Raw genomic sequence first — 22,245 nt, 5'->3', positions numbered from 1 at the left:
CTGGCTAGTGGTGACTATTTAACAGTCTTATGGCCTGGAGATAGAAGCTGTTTTTCAGTCTCTCAGGCTCAGCTTTGATATATGCACCTGTACTGTCTCTGCCTTCTAGATGGTAGCGGGGTGAACAGGCCGTGGCTCAGGTCCTTGATGATCTTCTTGGCCTTCCTGTGACACCGGGTGCTATGGATGTCCTGGAGGGCAGGCAGTGTGCCCCCGGTGATGGGTTGGGCTGACCACACCACCCTCTGGAGAGCCCTGTGGTTGAGGATGGTGCAATTGCTGTACCAGGCGGTGATACAGCCCGACAGGATGCTCTCAGTGGTGCATCTGTATAAGTTTGTGAGGGTCAGGGGCCAAGCCGATTTTTCTTCAGCCTCCTGAGGTTGAAGAGGCACTGTTGCGCCTTCTTCACAACACTGTTTGTGTGGATGGACTATTTCAGGTTGTCAGTGATGTGCACGTCTAGGAACTTGAAGCTTTTCACCCTCTCCACTGTGGATGGGGGCATGCTCTCTCCGCTGTCTCCTCTAGTCCACAATCAGCTGCTTCATTTTGTTGACGTTGAGGGAGAGGTTATTTTCCTGGCACAACTCCGCCAGGGCCCTCGCCTCCTCCCTGTAGGCTGTCTCGTCGTTGTTGGTAATCAGGCCTACCACTGTTGTGTCGTCAGCAAACTTGATGATTGAGTTGTAGACGTGTGTGGCCACGCAATCATGGGTGAACAGGGAGTACAGGAGGGGACTGAGCACGCACCGTTGTGGGGCCCCTGTGATGAGGATCAGCGAAGTGGAGGTGTTGTTACCTACCTTCACCACTTGGGGTTGGCCCGTCAGGAAGTCCAGGACCCAGTTGCACAGGGCGGGGTTCAGACCCAGGGCCCTGAGCTTAGTGATGAGCTTGGAGGGCACTATGGTTTTGAAGGCTGAGCAGCAGTCGATGAACAGCATTCTTACATAGGTATTCCTCTTGTCCAGATGGGATAGGGCAGTGTGTAGTGCGCTGGCGATTGCGTCATCCGAGGATCTATTGGGGCAGTATGCAAATCCCATCCTCCATCCTCCATTCACCTGACTCACTTCTATGACTAAGATGGAGGCGGAATCCGAAATGGTCAGAACCCACGGTATGGTGGTCGGATAGTTATTATACACAATGATGTTACCGAATTGTCGTCTTGAGGCTATATCTGTACAATTGAAATAGACAATGACGTAAACTGTATCTTTACCAGCTTGGCAAACAGCTAACAGAAAGCTCCCTCTAGGTTCATTTTGTAAAATGAAATGTTTAATCAAAAAGCTGGGCATAATTAACTTCTGAACTTCCACCGCGCTGCTCTGCCTGGCCACCTTATCGGCTCCTCAGGGGGTCCTCGTTCTACAGATGGAGAGCTCATCCCATACCACCCCTGTCTGTCTGTCTGTCTGTCTGTCTGGGCTCTATTTTTGGCTGGCGCTACGGCGGTGCAAGATTTCAACCGCATGTTAGTTGGAATTTTCAGCATGTAAAAACTGGTGCTCTGGCATTTTCCACCCAATGCGCCAGGTTCAGCAATTTACCTGTCTAATATCAGCACTAGGGTTGCAAAGCTACAGGTAATTTACGAAAGTTACCGGAATCTTTAGTAATTTTGGTAATAAACAGAAAATCTATGACAATCTATCGTAACTTTGGTAATTTATACTTAAATAACTTTAAAAACATGTATTCATATATAGTATTAATTTATGTGTGTCCATATTGTCCATGAGTTTCTAGTAGATAGACCATATGGTTCAAGAGAAAATATTTGAGTTGTCTTTGAAAACAAGTGCAAAAATGTCAATTTCTTGCCGTGCGTATCCGGAAATGTAAGACCAATGAAAAGCAGGTCTTAGCAGTAACGGCGTTGGTAATGGAATTGATTTTGTGAGCGGAAGCGCGACCTATCCAGCGTTTATGCTCATGGAACAAGAGAGGAAGTGTTATTTTTGTGCCAGTAACCCTCGTATTAATAAACATAAAAAACAGATGTTTTTTTCTATTTAGTTTCATTTGTCCTGCCCGATGCGTTCCCCAAGTATCCAAGCCTATCAATAAAGGGTTTGGCTTGTGAGACTTCTTTGACTAAATCTGAATCACCAAAGCTTTATTAAAAGATCAAGTTTGGCAGCAGCAAGGGACATCCCCTTTTTATCTAGCCTACATGTATTGTAGGCCTACATTATTTTAGCCAACTCCTGTTTTGGACGTGCGTAAAACCCCCTCCATGTAGGCTGCATGTATCCATATGCCCATCATGAAACGAGAGATGAGATGATGCTGGTGACCCTCCTATTTAGAACTTATTTTCATGTACAATTGCTTGTTTTCTGTTTCATATAATTAAAAGCCAAGCCCTCCATAAACTACCCTTACCACCTAGGCCTCTGTCTCTGTCTCTGTCTCTGTCTCTGTCTCTGTCTCTGTCTCTGTCTCTGTCTCTGTCTCTGTCTCTGTCTCTGTCTCTGTCTCTGTCTCTGTCTCTGTCTCTCTCTCTCTCTCTCTGTATCTCTCTCTCTCTCTCTCTCTCTGTATCTCTCTCTCTCTCTCTCTCTCTCTCTCTCTCTCTCTCTCTCTCTCTCTCTCTCTCTCTCTCTCTCTCTCTCTCTCTCTCTCTCTCTCTCTCTCTCTCTCTCTCTCTCTCTCTCTCTCTCGCTCGCTCGCTCTCCTTCCGTGCTCTACTTCTCTTGTCTGCCAGGGTCTGGTGCCCCGCTGTGAGAGCACCTGTACTAGCGCTCCAGGCTGATTGGCAGGCCTGTACAGGGGGACAACAAACGTATAGTTGGGAGGCCTCTGAGGCCCAATCTGGCCCCATCAGTCTGCCTAACACTAACCCACCGCCCAGAGAGGGCGAGAACACACCTGTCATAACACTATATAGCTGCCAGGACAGGTCGTCATGGAGATGTTTTTGTTCTCACATGATTAACATATCTCAGTGTGTGACACTGTGTCAGTGTAGGGCAAGTGGGGCTCTGAGAGAGGTAATGTATTTCCTTTAAAGTTTGCAAAACTTAATCCATCTATCTACTTCTTCTTCATTTCTTCTTGTCTGAGTCCCAACAACCATTATCTGGGTCACATAACTATAGGATCTTTAATGTCTTAAAAAGATTACTGTGTGTGTGTGTGTGTGTGTGTGTGTGTGTGTGTGTGTGTGTGTGTGTGTGTGTGTGTGTGTGTGTGTGTGTTCTCAAACCTCTTTTGATTCCCTAGAACGGTCAGCTCCAGCAGCGCCTGAACAATGTGGAGAGGGACTTCATCATCTTCAACAGAGAAAGGTAGGAGACTCAGTATATGTCCTAACAGAGACTCAGTATATGTCCTAACAGAGACTCAGTATATGTCCTAACAGAGACTCAGTATATGTCCTAACAGAGACTCAGTATACGTCCTAACAGAGACTCAGTATATGTCCTAACAGAGACTCAGTATATGTCCTAACAGAGACTCAGTATATGTCCTAACAGAGACTCAGTATATGTCCTAACAGAGACTCAGTATATGTCCTAACAGAGACTCAGTATATGTCCTAACAGAGACTCAGTATATGTCCTAACAGAGACTCAGTATATGTCCTAACAGAGACTCATTATATGTCCTAACAGAGACTCAGTATATGTCCTAACAGAGACTCAGTATATGTCCTAACAGAGATACAGTAAATAGTCCGGTGGACCACATTAACACCAAAATGTGGCACCTGCTGTCATCCTGATTTTTGTCTAAAATCGCCCAGATTTGATGTCCAGTTTCAATGTAAGTTGCCAGAGAACTGTTACATCCATCCAATAAAGCTCAGCTGAGCAGTTAGGCATATTTTAAATGGCGTAAGGCAAAAGTATTGGGCCACAGGCAAGATTACATATTTACAGCAAAGGTTGTAATAATGAATCTTGAATGTGTCCCCTAATACTGAGTAACATATCATGAAAGAATCTCATGAAAAAAAGTATTTATTTACATGTCATATTACCAGAAAGCAAGAAATCAAGCTTTTGTACTTCAACTGATAGGTCAAAGAAGACTGTAGCAGACACAGAAGTAGCAGACCTCACCACGACAGAGAAGAACAAGGCTATGGAAGACGGACAGAACAATAACGTGGACCCGGTAGCCTACATATCAGGATAGCGGACTACGGCTTGAGCCGGAAGTCGCCACGCTAACCTGGCCACAGCTTGTAGATCACCACTACCCAATCGTCCACTTCCCCTCTCCCCCGGCTGGCGCAGACACTCAGATCGATTTTTAACCCTGACACATTCCCCCAACAGCCAGCTATTATACCCAGACCCCAGACTTCAGGAGCTCACATATACTACTATTTTACAGAGTGAGAGGCAACTGACCTAGACAGACAGACAGACCCTGGCTCTTTCCACTTTTCCTATGACAGGGACAAGCTTCTCAGTGGGCAGCCCTCCTCACACTCTGCCCTGACCTGACCTGACCTGCCCTGGCCTGATGCACCATAGTCCCCCGGAGCTCCCCTCCCTCCACCAAGTCAGCCAGGCCCAGGAAATTACTTCCCTGCAAACCCAGCAGAGAGCAGAGCCAGACAGGATACAGCCACCATGCATGTTATGCCGAGGCTCAGGCCAGGCAGGAAATTAAGCCTAATGTTGACAAATAGGAGACTACGTCTGCAGTGAAAACAGTGCAGACTTGCTTTAGGAAGAGAGAGGGGTTGTGAGTAGCGTCACACAAAATGAATTACGATTAGAGATGAGATATGAGGCCTTTGTTTTCAAGACACCAACCACAGATTCCTCTTCGAAGACAAAGATAACCACTGTAGGCTTGAGCGCTAACTACTGAACTTAATAAGTCTCTGTGACATTGTTAGGCATCAATGTGCCTCTCAAGCAAACCAAAATGAAGGGTGCTCGACATGGATATTTGTACATAAATCTTCATAGATAAATAGATATTTATTGTCTGTTCCGCACAGAAACATGCTTTGCACACGCTTCTCCATTAGTTGTAGCATTAATGCGCAGAGGTCAAAGAGTAGTAGATGAATCCTCATTCTCTTCTGGTTTTTAGAAGGGTGCCTTTAGAGGGGTGTCAGTAGGGGAGAGTGGGGTAAGTTGAGCCATTTATTACATTCAGAATCAATCTGCCAAGGGAAATATAGTATTATTTCTAATAAAGATATCTACATATATTTCAGGATGTTGTGAATCCCTGCAAATAATCAGAATTCATGTAAACGGTATACTTTTGAAAACTTATCTTGTAAAAAAAAAAGTGGTCTCTTGGCACAATTTACCCCGGGGAATGGGGTAAGTTGAGCCACGGGACAGGGTAAGTTAAGACGCCAACACATTTCTGTACTGAATGAAATATTACCACTATCTTTTAAAACCATGTCTATCTTTATTTCCCAAATACAATCCATCACAATCACTTTTTTGTCTTTTAATAATTTTAAGCATCTTTTAACACAGGTTTAACACCTAACAAACACTTTGTACTTTTTTAAACACTTTTAACATAGTGTTGTTACCTCATATCCAAGTGATAATACCTTGCATTACGCCTGGGAAGAAAACACTTCAATTTGCTCAACTTGCCATTGGCTCAACTTACCCGATGGCCATTGGCTCAACTTACCCCAAGGCAAACATTTTGACTATATTAGCCCACACAGCTTCAAGAATGCACTTCATGCTAGGTTTAGGACCTCATATTGAAGCTAATAGAGTGATAGAACAATCTTAAAATGATCTACTTTGTGTTACAGGAGTGGGTCGCAGTTCCGGAGCGACCCACTAAGTGTCATCCTCCGACAACCATAGGCACATCCTCACTCACAGTCAGGACTAATTATCTGCCTATTGGTGTCACCTGTGGCTATCTGATTCACCTGTGTATTTATGCCCTCACTTCCCTGTGTTCCCTTGCTCAGTTTTCTCTGCTAGTTCCTTGATGTCAAGCAGTACATATCAGTGTCGGATCACGTGACGGAGTTACAGGTACTCGAGAAGTGTTCTCCCTGTGTCATTGTGTTTTTCCAGTCAGAGTTAGTATTTTGTATTGTTTGCTGTCAGCCTGTTTTTTTGGAGACCTATGTGCTCCTCATTTGTTTTCGTGAATAGTTCGTTGTTTTGTATCCTGGTTTTGGCACCACCGGTAAAGATCCTTGTTTCACCATCCTTGCCTACTGTCTATCCTGCACCGCACCTGGGTCACACCTCACACCAACCCTTACAACTTTGGTTTATTTGTTCATTTGTTTATTTGGACCTAACTTGCTTACCATTTTTTTCCATGTGCTTTCTTCCTCCATGAAATTATAACTTCTTCCTAAATATTTGGTCAAACTATTAATTTTATGTATGGTTTCCTAGAAACAAGGGTGGCTCAACTTACCCCTTTGGCTCAACCTACCCCACTCTCCCCTATGTGCCTTATAACTTGTCTATAGCATGTACTGGGTTTCCCCATGTAGAGTATGATAATCATAGTCAGTTTGTCACACTGTAACTCACCATCCTGTAGTCCAATATGTGCTTTGGCAAATAGCTTTGCCATTATTTTAACCCTCTGCAATACAATTCAAACTTATCCAAGGCTTTATCTGTCCCTGGTTATCAGATCTACAATTGGAACCTTTCTAACAACCATGATTGGTACAGATATTCAAACTATCATTAGGTTTTTGAGAAATGTATATAATTCAAGGACCCAATGAAAGCAGAGTTGTAAAATGAGGACTGTATTTTGTTTGTCATTTGTTGTCTGTTTGTTGTCAAGCAGGTGTGCCTTAATTAATAATGTTTCTTTGGGACACCAACCTTTACCACTGCTTGTGCTTTATTACTGCGCTGCTTTTCAACAGCAGAAACACTGGTGAACTTTTCCTTTTGAATTCACAGGTGTTACCTAATTAACTGCTTATTGTGTGTATTTCATAAATAGCCAGCTAAATGTGGCCTTTTGTAGATTTGGCAACAGTTGGAGGCATTGGTTAAAAAGACTGAAAAACATAGTTGTAAAAGAGTTGTATTAGTCTCCTCCTGTGCAAACAGCCTTGGGGCATACCACATAGCACTTAGGGTAGAGGCTGTATATTTTTCAGTCCTATTACCTGGAGCTGTGCCCCTCTATATGGTTTCTTAAAGGTCTAGTGCAGACAAAAACATGATTTTCCTGTGTTTTATATATATTTCCACACTATGAGGTTGGAATAATACTGTGACAATTATGATAAGGCCCTGTTAGTGTAAGAGCTGTTTGAAAAGACTGCCGGAAATGTCATCCTTTTTTGGTGGGATGGAGTTTTGGCCTTCCATGGTGACATCACCATGTGGTAAATTAGTTAATCGACCAATATGAAAGAGTTCCAAACCTCTCTGCCAATAACAGCTAATTTTCTGTTTTCCACTCCCCATTCAGACCACTCCCAGACAGTCCTAGCTAAATTCTTGCATGAGAAATTGAACTTTGCTAAGAAGCTATTTTTGTTTCTTTTTGACCATTTGAATTGAAAACAATCAAAGTAAGATACTTAATTGTTACCCAAAAATGTACGTCTGCATTGGACCTTTAAGGCTGGGGGTTTATGGGGGTTGTAGTGGTTATGGTGGGTATTCATCCTGTAGTTGTAGGCCTGTCTGGCTCTTCCTAGTCAAAAGCATACCAATCACACTGACTCAGTGGAAATCATCTCCTGGAGCACCCTACTGATCTCAAAGAGAGAGACGTTTGACACCTGCTTGCCCTCCAGAGAGAGATGATATAAGGAGACTTTCTGTACATAACCTGCGAAAAACTAGGATTAGAGAAGCGGGCCAGCAACCAGAGGGTTGCCGGTTCGAATCCCATTGCAGACGGGGGGGAATCTGGCAGGCGTGAGCTGGTAACCGGAGGGTTGCTGTCATCAATATCTCAGGTGCCACTTACTGCCGATTTTCCCTTGAGCAGGGAACTTAACCCCCTTAAGTCTGCTCATTGGACGCTGCCGTCTGCTCCAGCCTCTCCAACCTAATGTGTGTATCAGTGTGTGTATATCAGAGGGGTTGGGTTAATGCAGAAGACACATTCCCATCAACTAATAAAGTATATCTTAAAACAACGTGATGAATTAGCCAGAGAAATACCTCAGAGGGTTAAACGCTAGACCTGTTTTTGATAATGTGTGGTGTTGGTTTTCTGATTAGCAGCAACAGGAGACTAGAGGGAAGACTATAGAATTATTGATGGCAGATAAATAAACAAATGCATTTCAAATTGGTTTCAAACAAGCCTTTTCTCCATCTCGATGCTTCGTTTGTGGTTAATTTTCTATGATAAACTACAATGAAACAATGCCACCTAGTGTTTGTTAGTGGTAGTGCTTCTGTGTAGTTAAAGGCCCAGTGCAATCAAAAAGGGGATTTTCCTGGGTTTTCTATTTCCACACTATGAGCTTGGAATAATACTGTGAAAATTATGATAATGCACTTTCAGTGTAAGCGCTGCTTGAAAAGACTGCCTGAAATTTCAGCCTGTTTTGGTGGGATGGAGTTTTGGCCTTCCATGGTGACATCACCATGCGGTAAATTAGTTAATAGACCAATAAGAAAGAGAGTTACAAACCTCTCTGCAAATAACAGCTAATTTTCAGACCACTCTTAGACAGTCCTAGCAAAATGCTTAAGAATTTGCCCTATGCTAAGAAGCTATGTTTGTTTATTTTTGACCATTTTGAATTGAAAACAATCACAGTAATTGTTACCCAGAAATGATTTGACATTGAGATAAAAACGTCTATTGGACCTTTGAACACAATTTACCACAAGGGCAGTCTATTTCATCCCTGCCAACTGTAGACTGAGAAAACAGGATTTAGTTGTACTCAAATGTCAAAGACCTGTTTACAAAAATCCTTTCACGTTTATTTATTTCTGTCTGTGCTAATCCGGTAATCTATTTCAAATAAAGTTGAGGATTAAAACGGGGTCACGCCTCTGTTGTGTACATTGACTGTTAGTATTTCTGTAGGAGTGCCATGTCTAGGGTTGGATGAGTCTGTTAATGATGTCACTGATATGTTGGAACCAAGGTAAACACCACTGATAATGTATACATTTTTTAAGTATTGATTTTGCCCTTTGCAGAGACGGGCTTATGCCTGAATAGGCATGGGGAGCCACAGGACACCCAAAATAAGAATGTTCTAGAGCTGTGTGCTCTCTGTCTCTCTTGAACAACCTTATGTTGTGTGTAAGTTTCTCAGTAGTCTTAGTAGGTGGCTATGGATGAGTGACAGGGCTCCAACGCATTAGGGGCCTTATCACTATGAGACAAAAGGGCAAAGCCATGAAAACAGTCCTAAATCAGACCAACACACAGCACTGGGCACCAAGGAGAATAAGCTATGTATAGCGTCCCCCAGACTACCCTTACAATCAATTGTAGTCCCGCAGAAACAGGAAGCATAGTTTAGGCTTGATTTGTTTGTCTGGTGTTTCTATGAGAAGGCTTTGTTGCTCCTTCTCCAGATTTGGCTCCAGTATTTGTTGTTACACACCAGAATGGTGAGCTCACCAAGTAATTTGGGGTGAACGAACCATTTTAGCCACCGTTTCCTTGGTGAATCACACTGTATTCTTCAAAGCTGTGCATGTGCTAATATGTCATTTGGTACTTCCAGGGCTTTGTGAAGCCTATGCTGAGTTTATGTCACACTTCATTATGGCTGAGCTCCTCCACCCCTTAGAAAAACAGAGGCTATGTTCAGTGCTGTTGAGGTCATAGTGGACAACAGCCAAAGTCATGCTGCCTGTAACTGATTATCATCTGTCCTATTCTGACAAATATGTAGAAAGTTTTAGTTTTTACCTCTTCCCTGATAGTACAGGATCTCTTTTATAGATCTTGCCAGAGATTAAGTCAAGACTGGAGTCCTTGAGTCCGAGACCTCTCTCTCTCTGACCGCCCACCCTCTCCCGTCTTAATCAGTCTTACCTTCAGTCATGTTCCTCAACAGATGAAGCTGGAGACATTACCTCTTGATACATCATCAGCAAGTTACATGCATCATGTGGTTTTCCCATTCACTGCTAGTCTGACTGGCCAACTTCTCCCCAGATCCCCTTTAAGACAAACCCCCATTACTCTTCCACGGTGGGCTTTGTGATCAAAGTTGATCCAGCACTTTCCCACATTCACAGGCTAATCTGTGAGTCTCCTTCAATGATATACGCTCCTCATAAAGCCAAGTTGAAGTCAAGCTGGAGGATCACATAAAATAAGAATAACAGTTGTCTTTATTGGATTTCTCCTCAAAGAGCCTCTCTCCCCCCACACAAGCTCATCTGTTGTAAATGGACATACTGTATAAACTAACTGGTCAGTGACAGCTACATTATCTTGGGAGGGTTTATATACAATGACAATAAGTCCTTGTGAACTGGCTGTGTTTGGAAAATAATGCTGACTATCTCCCACTCCAGACTGAGAGGGCGTTTTATAGAAGCAATCTTCTCAGCCTGTCATAATTACAGCCATCAAAAGTGATGTCATGACACTTTAACTGGCTATAAAATATAAAAATGATAACAGAGCGGTGACAAGTTTACTGCCAGGTTTAACAATTGGTCTGAAAATTGGAAAATCCCCAAAAAATGGAAGTGTAGGAATCCAGAATGGTGCAGATAGAAATGTAATATACTGTAACAGCAATAATACTGTCAGTATTATTAGTACTATTAACTGTCAGGTCTACACATCCAATTTCTATGAGTGATGTTCTCAACAATATGCTCTAGTACAGTCCTGGTCAGAATACATTAAAAGGTATATTTTTTATTTCTACTATAGTGTACATTGAAAGATAAAAGAGTGACAGCCAGTCAGTTGCAACTCATGTTTATTCAGGAACAGTTCATAACACCACATCACACCTCAATGTTTTTTTAACCTGCCTTCTCTGGGTTTTGATACAACAGTAAAAAAACAACACCATAAAAACAATAACAACGATCAGGTCAAACTAACATAAATATAATCACCACTTGGATTGCTTGAAGTTCCACATCACTCATTAAAACAACGACTTCCTCACAACCTCTTCCTCAGCTGATTGGGATAGCAAAAATAAAGCACCTCCTCGCCTGTTTCTTAAAACATACTACAATCCCCGGCCTTGTCTGGGACAGGTAGACCAACCAGACGCATAGAAAAGAACTGTGAAAGAGAGTGACCCAGGTTTAAGGCTGTCTGTCTTCCCCTTGGTGTTAGTTACCAAACCAAGGGATGTCAGTCAGGTATAGTGTACAACAATGTGGAGACTCTCAGAGTGTTTCAATGTTATGTTCTTGAATGCAGGGTATGATGGTCTGCTGCTACAAAATGAGATCCCACATTGTCAGGAAAATACAAATAAAGACAGTGGTGAATTACTGTTATTTCAAATCAGGGTTGTTACTTTTCTGATTTCATTTTCTTTATGCATTAAAATGTTCACAAAGCTCAGAATTACAATTTCACGACCCAGGCCATGGAAGTTGAGCTTGGTACTTCTTGCGCAAGGGTTTCATTTTCCTTTTACCACCCAGATGACTTGCTCAGCGGTATGTATAGGAACAGGCATTAAGCTTGAAGCAATTGCAAAGGACGGTTTCTCACAATGTAATCTACAGCCAGGATGGAGCGGAGCGCAAGGGAAAATAAACATGACAACCATTTCTACCAACATGCTATTGCATGTTTACAAAATATCTGTATTACCAGATGTGTTTTTATCTTGTTTCTTTTTTAAAAATCATTAATGACTATAATTTCTGGTTCAACAACCCAGGGAGCCAGCGACAACATCATTCACAAAGCTACGTTACATCTACCATACATACTCACAATGCCACCTATCGGTAATGGACGTTACTGCATGTTATCATTACATTGCTAGGGAACTACTGTATATCTGCAGACTAGTACTCAAAAAGGGTGACATTGAAAGCCGAACATGATGGAAGAAAAACCAAAGCATTGCTTTGAGAAAGGAAGTATTACTTTTCCTAGGGAACAAGCTTCAGAACACTGTGGTCATTGGTCATGACAGTTATCATGAGGTTAATGTAACTATATTATGGATTCAGAGTAGAACCTACACTGTCAATGCACAGTTAAAACAATTACTAATGTTGACAGTAAGGGACAGTAATACATATTGATTACCTATATTCTGGTTATGACCATGCTCATGTAATTCCATAGCATACAAACTCAATCTTTGTGTAAAGGTTTTGTCAAATCTCCTTTAAATTAACATATTGTTCTAGTGACTGACCTGCAATTCCCTAGGAGGAGGAATACTGTGCTTTAGAAGCTTAAGCAGGTAGCATTGTGGCTGGTAAGGCATGAGGATTCAGTGTTTTTCTCAACTCTTAACTTGTAACTAATCATGTCTCCGTCTTCTCCCAGTGGCTGTTGTCATCTTCTGACTGGTCTCTATCCTGGTTCAACCTCTTAGCTAAGGGATGTGATGTTGGAGCGACCACCGGGGGGAACTACGATGCGGCGTCCCGCTGGCCGGCAGGGGGGATCCTCTGTAGTGGGGGGACCTAACACAGACAAACAGGATTTAGCACTGTCTCTTAAAGATTCCCCTTAACAAAACCAGTTTCTCCACTAGCAACTAGCATTCGTCATGAGACAAACCAACCAGGTGACATGACCTTGGCGACCTCTGGAATAAATCCCTTTTCAACCGCCAACAGGATTGGGATTAGCCCTGGATTAAATTGACGGAGAGATTTACGCCTACTGTTTTAAATCTTACACACTCTCCATGCCAGGGTCTAGTGTTTTATACTGTAGAACTCTACCACATCCACTCTGCACGAAACACGACCAAGGTTACTTCACATCTGAAGACGGAGAAGTATATGAACCCTGTGGCTGGTGAGATGAATCCCTATTCTGCAGAGTCCTGTGAGTGTTTGTGTGTTTGCGTGTGTGTACGCGGGTATATCTGTATGTGTTCTTGCGTGTACTGGATGTAGATGAGAGGGTTATTTATTCCCAGAGTGAGTCGCTGGTAGCCGAACAGGGGATTATCTGGGAAGCCAGAAGGAGAGAATAGACCAGGTCTGTTTTTATAAACACACAGCCTGGGAAAGGAAAGCAGGCTCTCTGGCTTTCTGGTAGTGATGGGAATGAATGGAATAAACCCCCCACTAGACTACAGCCATGGGGAAATACTTTCCAATGCAGGTCACCCTCCCTCCTCCTGTTAAACTATTGTTCATTTGGCTCCTCCCTGAAAGGTTGTATTTTGATAAGAGGTTGCAGATGTATGCAATCGCACTGTCACTCAACACTCAACTAAGCTCTGCTATTGGTTATGTGAATGAACTTCAGATACATAAATAGTTGAATTAAGATGCCTACAGATATTTCTTAGAACATACTGTAGTTGAATTAAGATGCATACAGATATTTCTTAGAACATACTGTGGTTGAATTAAGATGCATACAGATATTTCTTAGAACATACTGTAGTTGAATTAAGATGCATACATATATTTCTTAGAACATACTGTAGTTGAATTAAGATGCATACAGATATTTGTTAGAACATACTGTGGTTGAATTAAGATGCATACAGATATTTCTTAGAACATACTGTAGTTGAATTAAGATGCATACAGATATTTCTTAGAACATACTGTAGTTGAATTAAGATGCATACAGATATTTCTTAGAACATGCTGTAGTTAAATTAAGATGCATACAGAGAGAGGGAGTGAGAGAGAGAACCAAGACAAAGCTGCATCAAGCTGAAATGAATTAAATCAATCAACTCAATGTTGTGACAAAAAACAGATAACAAAAAGACTTGAGAAACATATAGAGCACTGTCTGGAAGTACCAAGATGGCTGGAGGACAAATGTCTTGTGCTGTGCGCATTTGTTACCTCAAACAAATCAGGAAGGCAGAAAATGTGATTATGGTAAAATGTCCGATATTCCGCAGACAAATGGCAAAGTCGATCATGGCAACATATCATGTGTGAAGTGCCTTGTAATGTGTCAATGTTGACTGTTGTTGAGTTTGTGTGTGTGTGTGTGTGTGTGTGTGTCAAGTTCTTGGTACTTCCTATGACAGCAAGGTATGGGAAGACAGATGGGTAAATTAAAAGGTTGCTGAAGCTCACCGCGTTGTGCAGGGTTACCTGCTAAGCTAAAGGCAGAGTGGTGGAGGTTCCTCACGGGCTGCTTGGTGGGGGAGGTGCGGGCAGACGCTGAGGGGGTACCGCCACGGGACATGGGCGAGAAGTCAGACACGGGTCCGTCATACATGCCCCTGGGCACTGCCCGCAGGACTGCCAGCTGAGAGAGAGGGGGGAGGGGGGAAGGAGAAGGAGAAAGGGGGAGTGGAGAGGAAGCAAAAGAGAGAGGAACGAGGAACGAGACAAAGGAGAGAGAGAGACATTAATAGGGTATCATTTCTGTTGGTAACTTTACAGCAGTTCTCCAAGACAATGCCTGTTTATAATTTGATTCATGGGTTTGTTTGTAGAACGCGTTGTGCCTGAATCAAAATGCATATTTCACCCAGTGTTTTCCTAAGGAAAGCACTTCCAGATTTACTGACAGACAGACACACTGAAGACTGAGACACTATGTTCTTTTGGACATGCCAGCTTCTGTCCTCTGTCCTAGGATTATGTGACTAAGGAATCCCTGGAATTTACACTCTTAGAAAAAATAGTTCCAAAATGCCAAAGAACCCTGTTAGGTTCTAGATGGAACCTTTTTTCTAAGAGTGTAGGAGCATCAGAAAACACTAACTGCCACCAAGATCAACATTGCATTAATACAGAGGTCTCACCAAAGAAACATCTCTATATTCTGGTCAAAAAGAGAATGTCGTCAGAATTAGAGGGTAGCCCATTCAAGTTTTTTTTTTTTTTTTTTTTTTTTTTTTTTTTAGTCATTTAGCAGACGCTCTTATCCAGAGCGACTTACAGGAGCAATTAGGGTTAAGTGCCTTGCTTAAGGGCACATCGACAGATTTTTCACCTAGTCAGCTCGGGGATTAGAACCAGCGACCTTTCGGTTACTGGCACAACGCTCTTATCCACTAAGCTACCTGCCGCCACAACACATATAATATAACCCACTGTGTTGAAAAATCCACTTGATATACCACACTTTTGTTCCTGTTGAGTATTCACTACCACCAGTAATAGGAGTTTTCCTATGGACACATCGTATCCCTGCTACAACAGGCACTCCCTGACAGTCAGTCGTTACAGTATATAACCCACAGCCAACAGCCAACGCCCCTGAGATGAACCCTCAAGTCTGACATAATACTTCTCTCTCAAACATCCCCTCCTTCCATCCCCCTATTCCCCAGCACCTACATCAAATGCCTGTCTTCCTCCAGGATATATGAGATCACCCAGAGAGGTAGTTAAGACACCATTACTGCATTTTTGGCAATTCCCATCTGCATTACACACTCTGATAGCTATTTTTATCTTGTGCCCCCAAACTCCTATTATGCCCCCAAAGCCTAGACACAGACAGACACGCATCCAGCCCATAATGCATTGCTCCTATAGCTGGCACCAGTGCCACTGCCAGAGAGGACAGACGTCCTTCGAGTACAGTACAGTTTGGTGTGATAAACAGCTGAGATATCGGAGTACAACCTGTCTCCATTGAACACACTGTTTTGGATGACCATTTCAGTATGTACATTGAGATTGATGGTATGTCTGATGTGTGGCATGGGCTGAGCCACAGCAGCAGTGTGCATCCGCGTAAAGCTAAACTGTCTTTAAAGTAAAGCCGCACTGACATCTTCCATGTTTGTGAGTTCTGGATGGCATCAGATTAGTCCTGATTAATCCCAAACCACTGAGAAAACACTTCCAGATGTCCCCAACTCACAGACCTCACAGACCTCAAATACTGTACCTCACAGACCTCACACACCTCATATCAGTGGAGGCTGCTGAGGGGAGGATGGCTCATAATAATGGCCGGAATGGAGTTAATGGAATGGTATCAAGTGCATGTTTTTTAAATTGTTTTTATGTGTTTGATACCATTCCTTTCACTCCATTCCAGACATTATTATGAGCCGTCCTCCCCTCAGCAGCCTCCACATACCTCATAGACCACACAGACCTCACAGACCTCACATACCTCACAGTTCTCACAGTCCTTTACCTTGGCTCAGTGTCACATAGCAACACGTGACAAACAATCTGCATAAAATATATTCTAAGACAGAACTGAAGAGTTGGGAATATGTTCATTGGAAATAGTTTTATATTGACAGACTTAGGATGTGTCTACGCAGGTGTCACGGTTTCGGCCGAGGCTGCTCATTCTCCTTGTTCGGGCAGGCTTCGGCGGTCGTCGTCTCCGGAGTACTAGCTGCCACCGTTCGATGTTTGTTTGGTTTTGTCTGTTTTGTTACACCTGTTCCTTGTTAGTGTTAATTATGCGTCCTATAAGTTCTCTTGGGTTTTGTTGTGTGTAATTGTTCGTTGTCATTTTGGGATGCTAGTTCGTTTATCTCTCTGTATTGTTTTTGAAGAGAGTTCCGCACAGTGTGTGCCTTTTGTTTGTACTATACCGGTGTGCGTAAAGTTCACTTGCCTGCCAGGTTGTATTTAGCCGTGTTTGGCTTGTTCTTTTTGTCTTCACTAAAGACGTTAGTACGAAGTCTCTGTGTGTCCTGCGCTTGATTCCACACCACATCTACACTCAACCTTGACAGAATTACACACCATTCACCATGGAATCAGCAGGAGCAGCCGCACCTACCGAGGTTATTGAGGAGCGCCTTCGTGGACAGGAGGACAGGATCAACCAGATCGGGCACGCTCTGGATAGAGTGATGAACACCCTCCATCGATGGGAGACCAGCGGGGTACCCACGCCCCCACCTACCGCACCATCACCATCGGTCAGCCCGCCTGTCCAACTTCCGGAACCCAGTGGGATTCGGCTCTCGCTCCCGAGGGCGTACGACGGCACCGCTGCCGGGTGTCAGGGTTTCCTGTTGCAAGTCGAACTCTACCTCGCCACCGTACACCCGGCGCCCTCGGGACACGAGAGCGTTTCCGCCCTCATCTCCTGTCTCACCGGCAAGGCGTTGGAGTGGGCCAACGCCGAATGGAGGAGGATAGACGCCGCAACGATCACCTATGCAGAGTTCTCCCGCCGCTTCCGGGCAGTGTTCGACCATCCACCTGAGGGGAAGGCGGCGGGGGAGCGTCTATTCTACCTCCGGCAGGGGATGAGGAGCGCTCAAGAGTTTGCACTGGAGTTCCGGACTCTAGCGGCAGATGCAGGGTGGAATGAGCGGGCCCTCATAGATCACTTCCGCTGCAGCCTCCGGCAGGACGTCCGTAGAGAGTGCAGGGACACCACTCTTACGTTTGACCAATTGGTTGACATGGCCATTCGGCTAGACACCCTGCTCGCCACCCGCGGACGTCCTGGGTGGGGGTCGCCCATTCCACCCTCCAGCACCTCCGAGCCGAGTCCCATGGAGCTCGGGGGTGCTGGCGCTAGAGAACGGAGGAGAAGGAGCCCGAGGGGGGCCGTCCCCTGCACCAACTGTGGCCGTGGAGGGCACACCGCGGCTAGGTGCTGGGGAGGGTCTCCTGGAGGACGAGACGGCAGGCCACACATTGGGAGTCCTCCCAGGTGAGTAGGCGCCCCACTTACCCAGAGCTTTCTGTCGTGCACATAACCATACCTGTTTGTTTTTCACAGGTTGCACCTTGTTCCCAGCATAAGGCGCTAGTAGATTCAGGCGCAGCTGGGAATTTTGTAGATCGTACATTTTGTATAGAATTAGGGATCCTTCTCCTTCCGGTTAATAATCCCTTCCCTGTACATGCCCTAGATAGCCGTCCGTTAGGATCCGGGTTGATTAGGGAGGTCAAAATGCCACTTAGGATGGAGACGCAGGGGGGTCATGAGGAGACAATTCAGCTATATCTGATCGACTCTCCTGCGTATCCGGTGGTGCTGGGGCTTCCCTGGTTGATTACTCATGATCCTACCATTTCGTGGCGAGAGAGGGCTCTTAAGGGGTGGTCTGCCCAGTGTGTGGGGCTATGTCTGGGTGTTTCCGTAGGGGCGACCTCGGTGGAGAGTCCAAACCAAATGCCCGCAATGCACGTTCCCCCCGAGTATGAGGATTTAGCACTCGTGTTTAGCAAGGCGAGGGCGGCGCGATTGCCACCTCATAGACAGGGGGATTGTGCGATAGACCTCCAGGCAGGAGCTGCGCTCCCCCGGAGCCATGTGTATCCTTTGTCACAAGAGGAGAAGAGGGCGATGGAGACATACATTGCCGAGTCTCTGAGACAGGGATACATACGGCCCTCCACTTCCCCTGCGTCCTCAAGCTTCTTTTTTGTGAAGAAAAAGGATGGAGGTTTACGCCCGTGTATTGATTACCGCGGTCTCAATTAGATTACTGTGAAATATAGTTATCCACTCCCTCTGATTGCGACTATGACGGAGTCATTACACGGGGCACGGTTCTTCACAAAATTGGACCTCAGGAGCGCATTAGAGAGGGCGATGAATGGAAGACAGCATTTAGTACTACCTCGGGTCATTACGAGTATCTCGTCATGCCATACGGGTTAATGAATGCTCCATCAGTCTTCCAATCCTTTGTGGATGAGATTTTCCGGGACATGCAGGGGCAGGGAGTGGTCGTGTACATAGACGATATTCTGGTGTACAGTTCTACCTGAGCCGAGCATGTAGCCCTGGTGCGCTGAGTGTTGAGGAGGCTGTTGGAGCATGACCTGTATGTCAAGGCAGAGAAATGTCTGTTCTTCCAGGAGTCGGTCTCCTTCTTGGGTTATCAGTTGTCCGCGTCAGGGGTGAAGATGGAGGTTGACCGTGTGTCAGCCGTGCGTAATTGGCAAACCCCAACCATGGTTAAAGAGGTGCAGCAGTTCTTGGGCTTTGCGAATTACTACCGTAGGTTTATCCGGGGTTTTGGACAGGTGGCAGCTCCCATAACGTCCCTTCTGAAGGGGGGTCCGGTGCGCTTGCGGTGGTCAGCTGAGGCGAACAGGGCTTTTGGGAGACTGAAGGACCTGGCGCATCCGGATACCGCTTTTCCATTCCAAGTGGAGGTGGACGCGTCAGAAGCCGGTATCGGGGCCGTTCTCTCGCAACGGTCCGGCACACCACCTAAACTCCGCCCCTGTGCTTTTTACTCGAAAAAGCTCAGTCTGGCGGAGCGAAATTATGACGTAGGGGACAGGGAGCTGTTAGCCGTGGTACAGGCCCTAAAGGTGTGGAGGCATTGGCTTGAGGGGGCTCAACACCCTTTTCTCATTTTGACTGACCACCGTAACCTGGAATACATTCGGGCAGCTAGGAGACTAAATCCTCGCCAGGCTCGGTGGACTATGTTTCTAGCCCGGTTCGTGTTTAAGATCACTTACATCCCTGGGTCCCAGAACGGAAAGGCAGACGCCCTGTCTCGGCGGTATGACACAGAGGAGAGGTCCGTTGAGCCCACTCCCATACTACCGAAGTCTTGTCTGGTGGCACCGGTGGTGTGGGAGGTCGATACGGAGATCGAGCGGGCGTTACGCACCGACCCTAGCCCTCCACAGTGTCCGGTGGGTCGGACGTACGTTCCGCTCGAGGTTCGGGATCGACTAATTTATTGGGCTCACACGTCACCCTCCTCTGGGCATCCAGGTATTGGCCGGACAGTGCACTGCCTTAGCACAAAGTACTGGTGGCCAACGTTAGCCAGGGATGTGAGGGTTTATGTCTCCTCCTGCTCGGTGTGTGCCCAGTGTAAGGCGCCCAGACACTTGCCCAGGGGTAAGTTACAACCCCTGCCCGTTCCACAACGACCCTGGTCTCACCTCTCGGTGGATTTTGTTACAGACCTTCCCCCCTCACAGGGGAATACCACCATCCTGGTCGTTGTGGATCGGTTCTCGAAGGCCTGTCGTCTCCTTCCCATGCCGGGTCTTCCTACTGCCCTACAGACCGCTGAGGCACTATTCACCCACGTCTTCCGGCATTACGGGGTACCCGAGGATATAGTGTCTGATCGAGGCCCCCAGTTTACCTCCAGAGTCTGGAGAGCGTTCATGGAGCGTTTGGGGGTTTCGGTGAGCCTTACCTCGGGTTACCACCCGGAGAGCAATGGGCAGGTCGAACGTGTAAACCAGGATGTGGGTAGGTTTCTGAGGTCGTATTGCCAGGGCCGGCCGGAGGAGTGGGCGAGGTATGTTCCCTGGGCCGAGATGGCACAGAACTCTCTCCGCCACTCCTCCACTAAACTAACTCCTTTCCAGTGTGTGTTAGGGTACCAGCCGGCTCTGGCACCTTGGCATCAGAGCCAGATCGAGGCTCCTGCGGTGGATGAGTGGGTGCGGTGCTCGGAGGAGACGTGGAACGCTGCACACGTCCATCTGCAGCGGGCCATCCGTCGACATAAGACGAGCGCCGATCTCCACCGCAGTGAGGGGCCGGTGTACACACCGGGAGATCGAGTCTGGCTCTCGACCAGAAACCTGCCCCTCCGCCTGCCCTGCCGGAAGCTGGGTCGGCGGTTTGTGGGGCCTTTTAAAGTCCTGAGGAGATTGAACGAGGTGTGTTACAGGTTACAACTGCCAATTGATTACAAGAATATTAACCCCTCGTTCCATGTGTCTCTCCTCAGGCCGGTGGTAGCTGGTCCACTCCAGGACTATGAGATAGAAGAGACTCCTCCGCCCCCGCTGGACATCGAGGGGGCTCCGGCGTACACTGTTCGGTCCATCCTGGATTCGAGACGCCGGATGGGGGGTCTCCAATATCTCGTGGAGTGGGAGGGGTACGGCCCGGAGGAGCGGTGCTGGGTGCCGAGGAGGGACATCCTAGACCCGTCTCTTCTGACCGAGTTCCATCGTGGTCATCCCACGCGCCCTGCTCCGCGTCTTCCTGGTCGTCCTCGAGGCCGGGGTACTGTCACGGTTTCGGCCGAGGCTGCTCCTTCTCCTTGTTCGGGCAGGCTTCGGCGGTCGTCGTCTCCGGAGTACTAGCTGCCACCATTCTATGTTTCGATGTTTGTTTGGTTTTGTCTGTTTTGTTACACCTGTTCCTTGTTAGTGTTAATTATGCATCCTATAAGTTCTCTTGGGTTTTGTCATGTGTTGTGTGTAATTGTTCGTTGTCATTTTGGGATGCTAGTTCGTTTATCTCTCTGTATTGTTTTTGAAGAGAGTTCCGCACAGTGTGTGCCTTTTGTTTGTACTATACCGGTGTGCGTAAAGTTCACTTGCCTGCCAGGTTGTATTTAGCCGTGTTTGGCTTGTTCTTTTTGTCTTCACTAAAGACGTTAGTACGAAGCCTCTGTGTGTCCTGCGCTTGATTCCACACCACATCTACACTCAACCTTGACAGCAGGCAGCCCAATTCTGGTATTTTGCAACTAATTGGTCTTTTGACCAATCAGATCAGATCTTTTGCCCATAATTGGTCAAAAGATCAGAATTGGGATGCCTGTGTAAAGACAGCCTTAGAGTACAGTAGATTTTGACTAGACAGGAGTACGGAGAGTGAGGCTAGCATATTTTACCTGCTTCCTGGCCTTGATGCGCTTGTAGGCAAAGTCCGGGAAGGGGGTGCATGGGATGAAGCGACCGACCCCGGAGATGGCATGCAGGTTCCCATCCTCCAGCACCAGCTTCCCCTGGCAAATCACCACCGAGGGGGCACCACGGAGCTCCATGCCCTCAAACACGTTGTACTCAGCAGCCTGGAAAACGCACAAACAGACACAAACACAGATGCACACACGCACACACACGGATGCAAGCATACATGCACACACAGACAAACACACACATGTTATATTTCAACTTGATATTGTATGTCTATGATCAGTGATGTTAGGCCAACAAAAGAGAGGACAAAATCACAACAACAAAAAACTATAGATTTCTCAAGCCTGCTTTCCCCCCTGTTGCACCCCAGTTAGTTTGTTATTCTGTCGTTCCTTACTGTAGAGACAACCTAACTTTAGCCATTCACAAGCACAACCCAGTAATACAAATGATGAGCAGCTGCAGGACCTCTCTCTCAGGGGTTACCAAACTGAGGAAATGACAGTACAGCGGTGCAGAAGCAACACGCTCCAACGTAAACGCAACTATTTCCAGTTTTCTGCAGTCTGACATTAGTCACTCGTCTGACACAAATGGAGCCGGAGAGTTTACATGA

At 45.8% G+C, this 22,245-nt stretch overlaps 2 protein-coding genes across 2 annotated transcripts in view; one reads left to right on the top strand and one right to left on the bottom strand.

Annotated features, from left to right (window-relative positions):
• Nucleotides 1-6,179, top strand: part of LOC311136437 (serine/threonine-protein kinase 32A-like) — a 71,835-nt gene extending 65,656 nt beyond the window's left edge. Inside the window, exons 12-13 of the mRNA XM_084170564.1 lie at nt 3,238-3,302; nt 4,038-6,179. Of these exons, the coding sequence (XP_084026690.1) occupies nt 3,238-3,302; nt 4,038-4,155 (183 nt within the window). The 3' untranslated portion in view covers nt 4,156-6,179. The remainder of the gene's footprint in view (nt 1-3,237; nt 3,303-4,037) is intronic.
• Nucleotides 6,180-10,866: 4,687 nt separating this feature from the next.
• Nucleotides 10,867-22,245, bottom strand: part of LOC311136380 (dihydropyrimidinase-related protein 3-like) — a gene marked incomplete at its 5' end in the record, with an annotated part of 40,439 nt that continues 29,060 nt past the window's right edge. The window contains 3 exons of the mRNA XM_084170478.1: nt 10,867-12,575; nt 14,190-14,346; nt 21,602-21,781. Coding sequence (XP_084026604.1) covers nt 12,481-12,575; nt 14,190-14,346; nt 21,602-21,781 — 432 coding nt within the window. The 3' untranslated portion in view covers nt 10,867-12,480. The remainder of the gene's footprint in view (nt 12,576-14,189; nt 14,347-21,601; nt 21,782-22,245) is intronic.

The sequence above is a fragment of the Coregonus lavaretus genome, assembly GCF_964263955.1.
Source record: "Coregonus lavaretus genome assembly, chromosome: 10".
Lineage (NCBI taxonomy): Eukaryota > Metazoa > Chordata > Actinopteri > Salmoniformes > Salmonidae > Coregonus > Coregonus lavaretus.
The sequence above is the reverse complement of the archived record's forward strand: the minus strand, read 5'-3'. Positions and strand labels throughout refer to the sequence as shown.